Source organism: Gossypium raimondii, chromosome 9, assembly GCF_025698545.1.
Source record: "Gossypium raimondii isolate GPD5lz chromosome 9, ASM2569854v1, whole genome shotgun sequence".
NCBI lineage: Eukaryota > Viridiplantae > Streptophyta > Magnoliopsida > Malvales > Malvaceae > Gossypium > Gossypium raimondii.
In genome coordinates, this window is record NC_068573.1 from 17224091 (window position 1) to 17238491 (window position 14401).

General features: G+C 32.8%; 1 protein-coding gene and 1 long non-coding RNA gene across 2 annotated transcripts; one reads left to right on the top strand and one right to left on the bottom strand.

Annotated features, from left to right (window-relative positions):
- Window positions 1-8472: 8472 nt before the first annotated feature.
- On the bottom strand, window positions 8473-9780 carry LOC105798552 (protein SRC2). The gene has a single exon (XM_012628665.2). It carries the CDS (start codon window positions 9623-9625, stop codon window positions 8798-8800), a length of 828 nt encoding a protein of 275 aa, XP_012484119.1. The 5' UTR covers window positions 9626-9780; the 3' UTR covers window positions 8473-8797.
- A 519-nt stretch (window positions 9781-10299) lies between these two features.
- On the top strand, window positions 10300-12432 carry LOC105798553 (uncharacterized). The gene is made up of 6 exons (XR_001135185.2): window positions 10300-10584; window positions 10780-10874; window positions 11197-11288; window positions 11526-11579; window positions 11707-11813; window positions 11965-12432. It is a non-coding gene; the product is annotated as an uncharacterized LOC105798553 (long non-coding RNA).
- Window positions 12433-14401: the final 1969 nt, after the last annotated feature.

Here is a 14401-nt window from a genome sequence, read left to right on the forward strand (position 1 = left end):
ACCTTCAATTTAATTCAAAAATTAAAAATTAAAAGTAATTTAATTGCTACATCAGTCCTCTGTCTTCCACATTTTTTTTATCTTTTGGTCCCAAAATCAAGCTATGTACATTGTGTTTCCATCTTTAATAAATTATTTACACTTATATATTCCCTTTCATTTGCATTTATACCTTATATATTTAATGTCAATTATGCAGTTTATTTTAATGTTTTATATTTATTCACACTTGTATAATTTTTATTTATTCTTATTTCGTCCTTACTTATTTTCATGTCCATTTATATTTATGTTTTTTACACATTCCCTTACATACATTTTAATATTATTTATTTATGTTACTTTGATTCTTTTATTGTATTATGAATAAGGTGTATTATTGTTATTATTATCATCATCATGTCAATGTCTTATTTATTTCATTTATTTAAGTTTTCTTTTTATTATTGTCATTTTTATAGAGTTTTAACTTTTTATTAACTTTAGCCAATTTAATTAATTTTCCTATTTTATTACTATTCATTTTAAAAGCAAGAACTTTAAGTCATTTTTCCATCCTATAATTGTTGACATGAAGTTAATTAAGTAGGTGTTACATTTTAATGAAACCATAAGGTTTTACATTTTAATAAAACCTTAAGGTTTTTACATTTGAATTTAGGTTAGTTTTTAAGATCTTATCTACCATTTACCCTAGAAAATTATAAATAATATGTAAGATATTTTTTAGGGTTTTAAACTAATTTTAAATATCGTATAGAGTTCCTCTTTAGAATCTTAAATTAATTTGTAAATATTCTTTAGAACTTTATTCAAGATTAAAACTAAAGATTTTTGTAGGTGAATTGTAAATTATGAGTAGGTCTTTCTAAGTTTTTATTTTAGAAACTTTTAAGAAAGCTAATAAATATTATTTAAGATATATTATTTTAGGATTTTGATGAACATAAACCTTAGATTAAGAATTTTAAAGTAAGATAAATCACCAACCCAAAGATAGGATACTTTCATAAGATCTTGATAGGTTCAACGTTATTGATTAAATATTTTAAAAATAATAATAAAAGATCGAATAAGTTGTAGATGGATTTTAATATTTCTCTTAATTCATTGGTAATTTTAGGTTTTTTTAGAATTATAAAATAGAATTAATTTTAGGAATTGAATGTATTTTACTAGAATTATTTAGATATCCTTTAGGGTTCTGTTAAAAGTGAAAATCTCTAATTTAAGTTTTAAACTAGATAAGTTTGGTGAACACATCTTAATCGAGTTACAAGTAAACCGGAGACATTTTCTTTAGAGTTTTTATTTAAGATTTCCATAAGATTTTAGCCTAGATTAAGACATTAATATGCTTAATTAAAAAAAAGACCTAGCTCCTAATACCCTGTAGGACTATCCCCGGATAGGCGTTGTGGGGGTGCTATAACCTTCCCCACACATAATTGTACTCCCGAACCTGAAATTTGGTGATGAGATCGAGTCTAGACTTTTAAGATTTTTTTCGTAGTATTAATTCTAGACTTTTAGATGATAGGTGGCTAACCAACCTAGCCCTAATTGGTTAGTGGCGACTCTATGTTAATTTAGGCCCTTCGTGTCTAGCTTTGCTTACTAGGCCACCGTACTCTTATGTAGGCAACGTTATGACATACTGATGTCATTTTTTCATGGTGGCAACGTAAATCCACAAATGAGAGACAATTTGAGATTACGATTGGGACTTGGGACTTGGGAGGAGTTCCAAAAGGAGCTAAAAAAGGAGTTTTACCCATAGTATACCAAGAAGGAGGCTTGCACTAAGTTATGCCAGCTTCCGCAAGAATTCATTGTTCAGGAGTATGTTCAAGAGTGAGTTGATGTTTCAAATCTCTGAATTAAGTGAGAAAGATAATTTTTACTGGTTTGAAGACGGGTTAAGCCTTGGGTGAAACAATATTTGCATTGGTAAGGAATCACTGAGCTTATTGTAGCCATGGTTGACGCGAAATCCTTTGTCAAGCTTAGTTAGAGGAAAGACAAGTTCGAGTCTTTCAAACCCAAAGAGACAGGCAATGGTGGGGGAGACTATGAGGAAAATGAAAATGGCAATGGTGGAAATGGTAAGAATGGTAGCAGTGAGAAACCACCTAATGAGAAGTGGAAGCCCAGCAACAAGTCGAAGGGGCTAATGAAGTGCTTCCATTGTAATGGTCCATATATGGTGAGGGACTGTCCAAAGAAGTCTTGTTTTCTTCCATTGAAGAGGATGATGAGCTAGATAGAGCATTAATGAGGTTTGGTTTGATTATGCGTTCTGCCAAAGCCAAGAGGGTCAAAGAGAATGAGAAGAAGAAAGTGAAGTGCTTCTTATGTTGTGGTCTGCGAGCAGTAAAAAAATTGAAGCGGAGCCAAAGAGTGAGGATTTCAAGCTTGCATCAATGATACTCAGTTTAGCTAAAGCGAAAAGGGAACACAAGCAGAAAGGGTTGATGTTTATGGACATCAACATCGCAGGCCGAAAAGGAAGTGCTCTTGTTGATACAAGGGCATCAGACTTATTCATATTCGAAAAATTCATGGGTAAACTTAGTCTCTCAGTTAGAGAATCAATCAAGAAGATCAAGATTGTTAGTTCCAAAAAGGTCCCAACTGTGAGAGTAGTATAAGGAGTTAATGGAAAGGTTGTTGGATCTAATGCCCTAAGTGTAGCATATTTGTTTGTACACTTGTAATTTTTTTCAAATAGATTAGTTAATAAAATAATTCATGGATTACATTAATATACTTTGTAAAATGTCCTCGTGTAGTTTTTGTATACAAAGCAAAATAGAAGCAAATATTGGCTCACTAGTTGTCTAATGTTTAAACTAATACTAAGCAATATTATGTGGTCGAATCATAATACAGAATGACAACTTATATTAGCAGATGAACATAAACATGTCCTTAGTCTAATTGGAAATGAGCAAACTGATTGAAAGACTAATATGTCATCTATCAAGTCCAATTGGGGAAATGTTTTGTGTTGGGCATCGAAGCGAATGACTCCTAGAAGATAGAGATATAGATGTGACTAACTGGACAAAAAATAAATCAAACTAGACCCAAGAAGAATAGATCATAAATCCATTTATGGATTTATTCAATTGTGACATTCATACTATGGCATACATTAACCCTAAGTGGATGAAGGACTATGTATGCATGACTTGTATACTTTGATGTAAGTGAAAGCCTAAGTTCAAATAGATAAGGAACAGAAAGGTTGTGTGTTGGGTATACGACTTCTATAGTATATACTATCATTAACAATAGTGGAATTCATAGCCCGAGACATGGGTAAATGATATCCTCTCATTGGTATTACATGGTTGACGAAAAGTAAACGTAGCCACGGGTCGTTCGCCTTTGTGATGAATGACTTAATTACTATTTGATAGTAATTGACTTTTCATAAAGGAAGATGTAACGATTACCATGAGATAAAATAAGATCATACTGAAGAGCGAATTTATCCCTAAAAGATCAAGGACATCCTATGAGAATTTCAAAAATAAAATTGTGGAATATCCAATTTTTCTATCCCTTTCATCTATTTTGCTAGATTTCAAATCATCTAGAGGGTTGATAGATACTACCTAAAGTTTGAGTTTGTTAGTCACATGACGGATGAGTGAATTCTATCATTGTTATTATTTTTATTTCTTTTATTATAAATTTTTTATTTTACTTATTTTAAATCAATTTTCTTTTTTATTTTCAGAGATTAAAAGAAAGTCCAAACTTCCAATCTAAAATCCATATTGGTAAACTAACTTCAAGTGTAACCCTTCAGAGTTGGGTTACCCCTTTGCAGTCAAATTGTCTTTTTTTTTTTTTTTTTATCATGGATAAGAAATTTCTAATTAGTTTGTGATTAACTTTTTAAGAATATATATTCAAAAACAAGTTGTCGGATGTAAAGTTTGGTTATATCTTTATTTGAGTTTTAATTTATGTAATTACTAGCTTCCCTTTGTTTGTGGTTTCTTATGGCACAACTGGTCTGCCCATGATTTGAATTTCCAGTAGATCTTATGGCAGCGAAGAGATGAGAAGGACGCCCAAGCTCTGGGTTTTACGTTTAAATTGGGCTTTTGCCTCTCGTACTCACCTTTTAGTGGGACTAAGTAAGGCGTAAGCCTTTCAACCAATCTTTTACTTCACATACATTATACAACAACCAATAATTTGCAAACAGCAAAAAGAATCTGGGATTTGGCCCATCAATCCATAATGGCTTGACTTAACGGACATTAATAATTTATTATCTAATTTTTTATAAATTTTATTTTGGTGCAATAAAATATATATTTAAATTTTTACAAAATATAAGTTTGCAACTTTAACCTAAATGAACAATTTTAAATTTTAGACCCAAAATCTTAATCCTTAACCTTTAAATCACGAAATCTTTAACTTAATTTTTTTTTCTTTTAAGGAATTTTTTTTTATAAATAACGGGTAAAATTTTAACCATGATCGCCCAACTACCTATTCTCCGTCGTGCATTCCCTTTAGAGAATAGCAATTGTAATAGCATACCTAAATGCTTATTCTTTACATTTCCATTGTATGTTTTAGTTTCTCTTTGAGTATTTGTGATTTCATATTATCCCAAACGCACACACACATAATATTAAAAAGGAGAATAATAAACTGACATTAACATATTTCTAATGTCCAAAGTATTTTATTGTTCATGGATTTGTTAGAAAAGACATTTGAACAAGGGTTATAGTGAGATACACATGTTGAAATGACTTATGGTGGAGCAAAGAGAACAAGTTAGAAAATGCATGTCTTGTGATGAGAATGATCGCTAAGACTCTAAATGTCCACTATTTATATGGTTCCGCACACCTCCAAACACTTGTAAATTGTTTCAAAAATAGTTTAAACAAGATTCTAAAACTTAAAAATTGATTTTACCTATTTCTTATGATTTTATAAAAATATTTTCTAAAATAAACTCGAGATTTTAACATGAAAGTGGTCTAGTGGCATCACTTGTTCGTACCAATCGTTGGGGCGGGTGAGGGATATTACAGGTAGAGCTGGCAAACGGGCGGGCTCGGATAGAGCTTACTTCTTACTTAAATTTTCTCAGGCTTAGATCTTTTCGGGCTCGTTCTCAAGCTCAGTCTTTTTCGACCTCAAATTTTCTCTAGCTCAAGTCCTTTTGGACTCAGATTTTTTCGAGCTCTGATTTTTTCGAATTTGGGCTCGGATCTAGTGGGGTAAGCTTTGACAGATTCAAATAATTTTGAATTATATAAATTATAAATGATTTGATTTCGAATATAATAATTCATTTTCCTTTTATATGATGACAATGCAACTCAAATTTTCCTTATAAAACTATATATTATATATATTTAATAACATTATTTTATATAAAATAATTAAAGTGCTTATTATATGTAAAATGTATTATTTTATGATATTATATGGATTTAAAAATATCTTTCATTGTTCATTATTATATTATATTCACAATTGAATAACTTTTTATCTTTATTATTAAATTAGTAAACCCAAATATATTATACTAAGCCAAAACTCAAATAATATACTCATTATTACTTAAACTCAAAATAAATAAATTATAGCTCAAATCTCAAGTTCAAAATAAAAAGAAATTAAGCCCAGTACCCAAATACAATTTGTAAAAGTTAAAAGCCAAATTCAAAATCTAATTTAATAAAATAATATTTTATTAAGAATTTAAATTTTAATAAAATTTTATGAATTTCTAGTTATAATAATAAACATGTATTTTAATATACTAAAATTACACATAACTATTGATGTTATATATTTTATTATAATCTATAATATAATAATAGTTATATATATATATTAATATTTATAAAATATATTCTTTCATTATATAATACTATATCACATACTGTAACAATAGAGTACTAGATAATATATTAATTATTATCATATATTATTGTTTATTATTATACTGTTGAAATATGCTCTAAGTTCCTATACTTTTCCTACATTTAAAAGTTAGCCATCCTACTATATTATAAAATGCTATATCACATCGATAACATATAATATATTAATAGTTTATTATACTCTATAATATAATAGTCCATAGACGTACCATATCTTTATCATAGAACTATTAATCAAAGAACTCTCATAACTTACCACGAAAGCGAATAACCATATTCTACCACAAAGACATCACTGTATACACCAATGAGACATTACCGAACTTGCCGCAAAAGTTATACAAAATACGCCACAAAGGTTTACCAGATCATGCCCCACATGCAACATACAGAATCACGTTTTTTACTGTCCCAATGGACTTTCATAGAGGTGTCATGGGTTTCAACCACATGGGCTTACACATAATTTCATGTCGTGATCTGCCAGTCCAGTTTACATATTACCGAAGGCATCACCAGGAGTATTCATTTTATCATATCATGCCATGGGTTTCAACCACATGGACTTACACATCTTCATGTCGTGATCTGTCAGTCCAATCTTCTTCTCACTGAAGGCAACACCATGAGTGTTTTTAATACCATATAATGCCAAGGGTCTTAGTGGAACCAAAATATATATACAGTTTCCCTTGGTGGAACTTGACAAGTGTCCAAGGCATTCAGAATTTGTCATAATAAATGGCCTACCAGATCCGAGAGAAGCATAAATAAAAATTCTGCACAAATGATGTTTGACTAATTAGTCTAGTTGGTTTCTAACCAGATTACATTACAAACTCAACTAGCACAGTACTCATGCAGCTAGGCGTACTCTACATTTGGTGGTAACTCTCACCAGGCTTACTCTTTGCTTGACACATTCTTTCTTAAATAGTAGAATAACCTAAGATATTTTTTTTAATTACTTATATAGTGGTTACTATACGCCAACTCTTATTCGCCAATAAACTGTAAATGGGCAGATTATACTACGCCAAACAGGTAATTTCACACTTACACGTCTTCTAATCGGGTCCTCCAAATCTAGGGTGTGACAACTCCTCTAGAAAAATTTCGTCCTCGAAATTTTCTAATTTGAGAAATTCCACTATAAAGGATATGTAAATAGCTGTCTGCACCAAGCGTATAGCACCAATAGGCGGAATACCCCACGTACTCATAACGGCTTCTCTTCAAAAACGTACATTTTAGGAATTCCTTGCTGGTGAGAATGCCAACAATCTACTCAAAATGGCGGATTCATAACTTGTCAGCTACTCTTGTAATTTTAAACGTTTCATAACTTACTCTTTGATAGATGTCAAATTTATATTAGAGAATCTGAACAGTTACCATGAATTAAACTTCTTGCACAAGTTTATTTCTCTATAAAACTGAAACTTAAACTCTCTTTCAAAACACCCTGCTACAATAGCAGAACCCTAATTTCTTTTCTACCTAAGCTTTCTATCCCCTTCGTCTTTAGTTCTCATCTTTTCTCAGAGGTAATACTTACTTTTCCTTTTTCTTTATTTTTCTTTCATATGAAATGGTTAGAACCACCACCAGAAGAAGGGGCCAAGGCCAGAGCAACCAAGGCAACATTCCCAGAGGTCCCATCAAAGTCGGACCCCAAGGTCCCAATGATACCCTACCGCGTGCAATGGCTCTATTGTACGATTGTAGTACTACCCAAAACGAAATTCATCGATACTTAGGAGCCCGAGGTATTCTGTATTCCAACTTCGCTTATGACTTTTGACGATCACAAAGATGTGGTCCGAGCCATGCATATTGCCCATGTAAATATTCAAATTTTCTTTCCCATTAATCTAGTTTGCTAGATATCAAATAATTTAGAGGATGGTATAAACTATCTAAAGTTCGAGTTTGCTAGTCACATGATATGTTAGGGCGAATTTTATCCTTTAGTTCCTTTATTCTATATTCTTTATTTTAAATCATATTTTATTTCTTTTGTTAAACCAAGTTCAAGTGTAACTCTTACGAGTTGGGTCCACATCATATCTACTTTCATTAAAGTTAAAAATGCAATCAAATTGTCATATATAATTGCTTTTCTTCATTTTTTTTATATATTCAGAAAGGAGCTGTTTGACGTAAAGTTTGGTTATATTTTTAATTTATCTAATTACTGGCGTGGTTTCTTATGGCATCGAAAAGATGAGAGCCTGTTGCACTCACCTTTCAACCAATCCTTTACTTCATACACCACCTTGTACGACAACTTGCAAACAGCAAGAAGAATCGGGGAGCAATAATTTCAAATTTTATTATCAGTTACGAATATATGACTTTACAATTCTGAATATATACTAATGGGTTGATCACTTAACTGATACTAATAATTTTAAAAATTAGTAGACTTTAAATAATTAATTTTTTTATAAATTTTATCTTAATACAGTAAAATGTATATTTAAACTTTTTAAAATATAACTCCAAATCCTACAAAAATTTTAAAGGCCTGAGATTTAAAAAATAAAATACTAAGGATTTGTTTTAATAGATAAGGGGTGAAATTTTGACCCATTCTCCCTTGAGAGGGATAGCAACTGTAACAGCATACCTATTCCAATGCATAAGAATAAATTGCCGGTAGGGCATCGGATGCCTGACAGAAAGGTTTTTATTTCCCACAACATAGAAGCCGATGCTTATGGCCTTCACCAACAAAAACAACAACAACTATTACAATCTCCCATCAACTCCAAAGAGCATCACCATTTAAAACAAAATCACGTTTGGCTAATGGCAATTGTCTTAGTAATATAGGATTATTCATCTTGTCTCGAGAATTAGAAATCATCGCCGCCATCATCATATCCAAGATCATCTTCAACCTTCTCCGCCACTTCATCTTCGAAATGATCCTCCAGCGCATCCACGCCCTCCGCTAATGCCAGTCCACCCAAAGCCCCTGCAACCGCACCCACAGCCAATCCTGTCCCCATCCCTCCGAACTTACTCTTCTTCTTCTCCACTTGCCCGTAGTACCCACCACTTCCTTCACCGTACGCCGGCCGAGCATTGTAATTGTACGCACTGTAGGGATACCCAGAAGGTGGGGCTGCATAGTAAGGACTTTGTGGTGGTGGCGGCTGAGCGTATGGGTAAGGAAAACCATAAGTTGGCGGAGCTCCTGGGTAGGCTCTTGAATCCTGTGCTGGGACCCCGTAGGGTGGGGCCCGGTACGGATCGGGATCATGATAGCGTGGCTCTCGGATCAAAACTCTAACGTCAACATTTCCTTGAGGTCTCCCAGAGGGTCGCTTCAGCTTGAGCGTTTTCTCGTGGCTTACTTCGAAGCCGGCCTTATCAAGGACTTTTCGGAGCTTGATCTTACCTGAGCCAATGAGTGGTTTGGTGTGCTCCTCGGAACCGGCGTGGACGACGTCGATGAAGAGAATGGTGTCGTCGTCGACGGGACCAGCAGGGAGAGGGATGACCAGAGTTTCGTCCCATATGGGACAAGTGTCACCCTCCTCATCGACTTTGGTGGAACACTTGTTCTTTGGGTCCACCCACAAGACGACGTACGGCCTGATTGGGCTGTGACGCCAATTGACGTTTTTGAGATCTTTGGCGGAGGAGAGGGTCACCTCTATTTCACGGGGAGAGGCCATTAATATGCTTCTTAATCAAGGTGGGGATGAGTAAAATGGATCTGGTTTGGTTTTGGAGTATGACCAAACAAGGTGATGACTCAAGTATATATAGGTTCTAGGAAAGAGGTTTTTATGACATTAAACGTAATCACCAGATTGACCTTTTCATCTATATGGGGAGTGGGAACTGGGGAAGGAAATACTTAGAGAAGGACATGGACATTATGGTCTAAACAAAGGGTGAGACTGGGGAAGGGATTAACAAGAGGTGGGGTAGCTGGGTATTCTTAATTGCTTAAATGTGAATTTGAGAGAGAGACAGGTGCCGACTTTGAATTGCACAATGATAAATATTATTACCAAACATGGAGCATGCACATATCCTTCATGATCTTCTACATTAATTATAGTTAAGAAAATGACAAACACACCCCTATAATTTTTCTTTTGGTAATAAACATCCCTACATTATTAACAATTTACCTTTAAGGGATTTTTATTAAAATTATATTAACTTATTACTTTTTTTTTTCAAATTAACATGGGTTGGAAATTTTTTAATAAAATGATATATTTTAAACTGTAAAAAATTGCACACGCTTCTAAAAGCCTAAAGTTCTGTTTGATTAGTGTAAAATATTTTTCGGAAAACATTTTTCGAAATTTCCTATATTTGTTTTGTGGAAAATGAATTCCCATAGGAAAATATTTTACAAACACGGTAAAATCCAAAGCTTTTTTTTGGAAATTGTCTTACCCATTTCTCTACCGTAAGACATTTTCCTTTCTCCTTTCTCTTCTAAGCAAATTTTCTTCCACATCTTCATCTCCGTTCATCACCTCCCCTCACCATCTCTGTTCGTCATCTCCGTCGACCGTCGGCCTTACTTCTATATTGAAGAAACCCTAAAAAGTTGGCAAGCACAGTCAAGAAAACAAAAGCCCAGAAGCAGTGGTTCTCTCTCTGTCATCAACAGGTATTTTTTCTGTTAATTTTCACTGATTTGATTTCTAGATTGGGTCTGGTTCTTGCTTTTCTTGGTTTTCATCTTTGTTGTGATTTATATTTTGCCCTCTTTATACATAATGTTTTGTGTAGAGAATGAGTATATATGTTGTATCCTGTTGAATGGGAATTTATAATTGAACCTATTTTACTTTTCTTTTCCCAGTTGGTTGTGGAAAGAATGTTGGCTTCTGAAGGAATAAAAAGGGTAGAACTGGGCAGAGATGAATTTGAAAAACGAGTTTGAGAGTGGAAAGAGAAGTATGTCTTCCCTTAAATTATTTGCATACTTGGTTTTTCTGCTGTTCCTTGCTAATTTTAAATCTGTTACTTTGTACATATCATCTATTGTGTTTTTGTTGTTTATGAAGAAATGGCTTGGGGGTTCTCCACAACTTCAATAAATTCTACTTCTTCTCCTTCCAAATACTGATACTTATGGAGTTTTATTGCTTTAACCCGTTGCTTAATTTCTGGTGTTTATTGTTCATATTTGACCATTAAGGTTTCATATAGGTACTATTTTGTTTTGTATGTTTTATCTATTTTTGTTCATTGCTGGTCTTTTTCTTTTCAATTTCAGGTATGGTGGGACCATTACTAATCAGATTAAGAGACTTGGGGCTTCTTGTGACTGGACTAGAGAATGTTTCACCCTCGATGAGCAGCTAAGTCGTAAGACAAGATTTTTATCTAGTAAAAGTGAAATCTAGCTAATGTTCAAAGTCTTTAAATTATGTGTAAAGTTCCAATCTGTGACCTGTTTTACTTGTTACCTCATTTGTTTTCTTTGCATTGTACATATGGCAGTAATAATAGTAGTGATAATCATAGAAGTAACAATTAGGCGCCTACATTTGTTCAAATAACAGTAGGGTAAGTTTGTGTTCTGAACTTGCATTCCTATTGCAGGAGCTGTTATAGAGGCTTTTATTAGACTTCACGAAAAAGGATTAATTTATCAAGGTATATGCCAAAATTCCATTGCTTACTATCATGTTTCACTTTGCTAACTGATATTTAGCATGTTTATTTTCTCATTTGATCATAATATTCTATCTTCCTGATGTATATGGTATTGCTCAATGTGCAGATTCCTCACTTGAGACCTGCGGAATACAAGAGGTCTAGGTTACCTAGGAATAGGACTGTGAACCGTGCCTATGGTGGTGTGTTATCTGGCAGTGCAGTCAGGGAGAGGTGTGCTTTGATCTATTCGCAAATAATATTAATAGTTCATGCCTTAGTAATTTTTCTTCTTTTTAGGACAATGACAGATGCTTCAAATGTGAATTATTTTGACCTTAACACTTGTTGAATAATTTACGGAAATGTCAATGGTTTTTTATAGGATTATTTGGGCCTTTTTGGTTGAAGAACAGAAGATAGTGAAGAAGGTTTTGAAGATTCAGAAAACCAAGGAAAAGGTTTCATAAAAGAACCAGTTCAACTGATAAAAGATTCATTATGACAGGAAGTAACAACGTTGTTTCTGATTTTTTTTTTTCTTCTAGTTCTACGCATTTTCAGACATCTCTTGTACAAGTAAACTTCATAAATAAACTTCATAAATAGAGAAAGAATCAAGACACCGCATGTTGTATCAATATCTTTCTAAGAGGGTGGCTATTCCAGTTAGTAAGAAATAGAACAGTAACCACATAAAATTTGGCTTCAAAAATTTTCTCAAGGTTGAAGATATTGATACTTTTATGTGGTGTAATATTATGCACTTGGACAATGTTGTTACTATGTGGTGTACTACTAATTATGTATTTGGATAATATTATTTCTAGTGCTCATTGTGGTTTCGAAGCAATTTATAATTATTCAATACTTGTTTTTTTAACACAATTACAAATAATTTATTTGATATTAGTTTTTTCAATTTATAACGATTAATACTGTAGCTTAATAATTGAGTATTATTATAAATAAATCATTGCAATATATGTAAAAAATTTAAAATATAAAAATTATTAATATATATTAATATATGTAAAAACAACTTTTCCGGAAAATATTTTCAGGAAATCTGTCAAACAGCAGAAAATATTTTACACAGATTTAATCAAACACCAGAAAATATTTTTCAGTAAATTATTTTACAGAAAAGTAAAACATTTTCCAGAAATCATTTTACGGAAAAACAGACCCTAAATTAACATTTTTTGTGGCAATTTGGGTGGAGCACCAAATTTTGAGGCCCAAATCACTACAAATCATGTTGATTTGGGACTTTGGGAAACGTGTGCCACTTTTATCTATTCAAACATAGGTTTAGGGCAAAAAAATTTCAAATCGTGGCCAAAATTGTCGATTTGGGCAAGAATCTTTGATGCCCAAATAGATTCACTTTGTGGCAATTTGGGTAGAGATTTTTTTCCCGACAAGACCCAACAGTCCAAAAGAAACCCAAGACCTAACCCCACTATATATATATATAATATCTTGACATTTTTAATATGACACATGGTAAAATTTTGGGTTTAAATATCAAGAAAATTATGAGAAAATTTTATGGAATGACTCAAATATTAAATTTTAGAAAAGGAATTTGATATTGGAGAAGGGCAATTACGTGAAAAGAGTTGTAAAGTTGAAAGAATGACAAAAAAATCAAATCTCAAATTTTGAAAAGTATGAGGACTAAAGTGCAATTTGACCAACAAAAGAACCATTGAGTTATATTATCTTGAATCATGAAAGTACCATTGAGCCCTATCGCTCAACGTACAATTTGTTTATTCCGTGCGCAGGTACAGGTATTCTCGAAGCTAGAAAACTTTTTTAGGGAGCTAAAATTAAATTTTAATTTTTAATAGCCTATATCTTTATAATTTTTAAAGAGTTAAATCAAATTTTATCATTTTTAAGGGGGTTAAAGTGCAATTTTATATTTACTAATTTAAAATTTTAAATTTTTTAAAGGGCCTAAATGGACAATTTTTCATTTTAGGAGGGTCGGGGCCCCTGCCAGCTCCCTAAGATAAGCCACTGTCGAAGCCTCGAGAAAGTGAAGTTAGCATCCATATAGCAACAATTGACTCAACCTAAGTTTGTATAGTTCCTTTAGTTGGAAAAAACAGGTTTGGAAAATGCAATGAAAAATAAGTTTAAGGAAAAATTAGAGTTTTAATTTTTTTTTCGAAACTAGAATTTGGTTATGATATCTAAAGTAATAAACACTTAATCAAAATTGTACATCTTCAATTTGTCTAGGATGAACGCTTCGACCGAGTAGTCTTCTCCGCTATCCTCAAGCTCATGTTTGCCGAGTGTGGGTAGGGGTGAGCGTTCGATCGAATCGAGTGAAAAAATTTCGAGGTAATTGAGTTCACGAGTCCTATTTTATCATCCTAACTCAATTTGATTTTTTTTAATCGAGTTGAGTCGAATTGAGTAAAATTGTTCGAGTTAAATAAAAAAATTAAACATGTCAAATAGAAAAATTTAAGTTTTAAGCATGTTTTGATTTTGTGGAAGGGCATAGGGAAACAAGGACTTATTGGTCTGACTATGAAGTCGTGACTTCACACCTTGAATGTCACGACATCAAACTATCTCATCGTGATGTCTCCTGTTTGAGGTCGTGACGTCAGCTCTGTTTTATTTTGAAAACCTTGCAATTTGGTCCTCAAGTCAAGAAGCATGACTACTGTCTTCAAAGTCGCAACACCAATCCCTAAAAGTCGCGACACCCACCTGAAATATTTTGAAAGCTTTTCAATTTAGTCATTGGTTGACCCCGGGATGATATTGAGCTTTCATAAACTCATATTTGACTT

Excerpts from the sequence above, each read along its gene's own strand:
- LOC105798552 (XM_012628665.2), bottom strand. The coding sequence starts at position 9,625 with ATGGCCTCTCCCCGTGAAATAGAGGTGACCCTCTCCTCCGCCAAAGAT.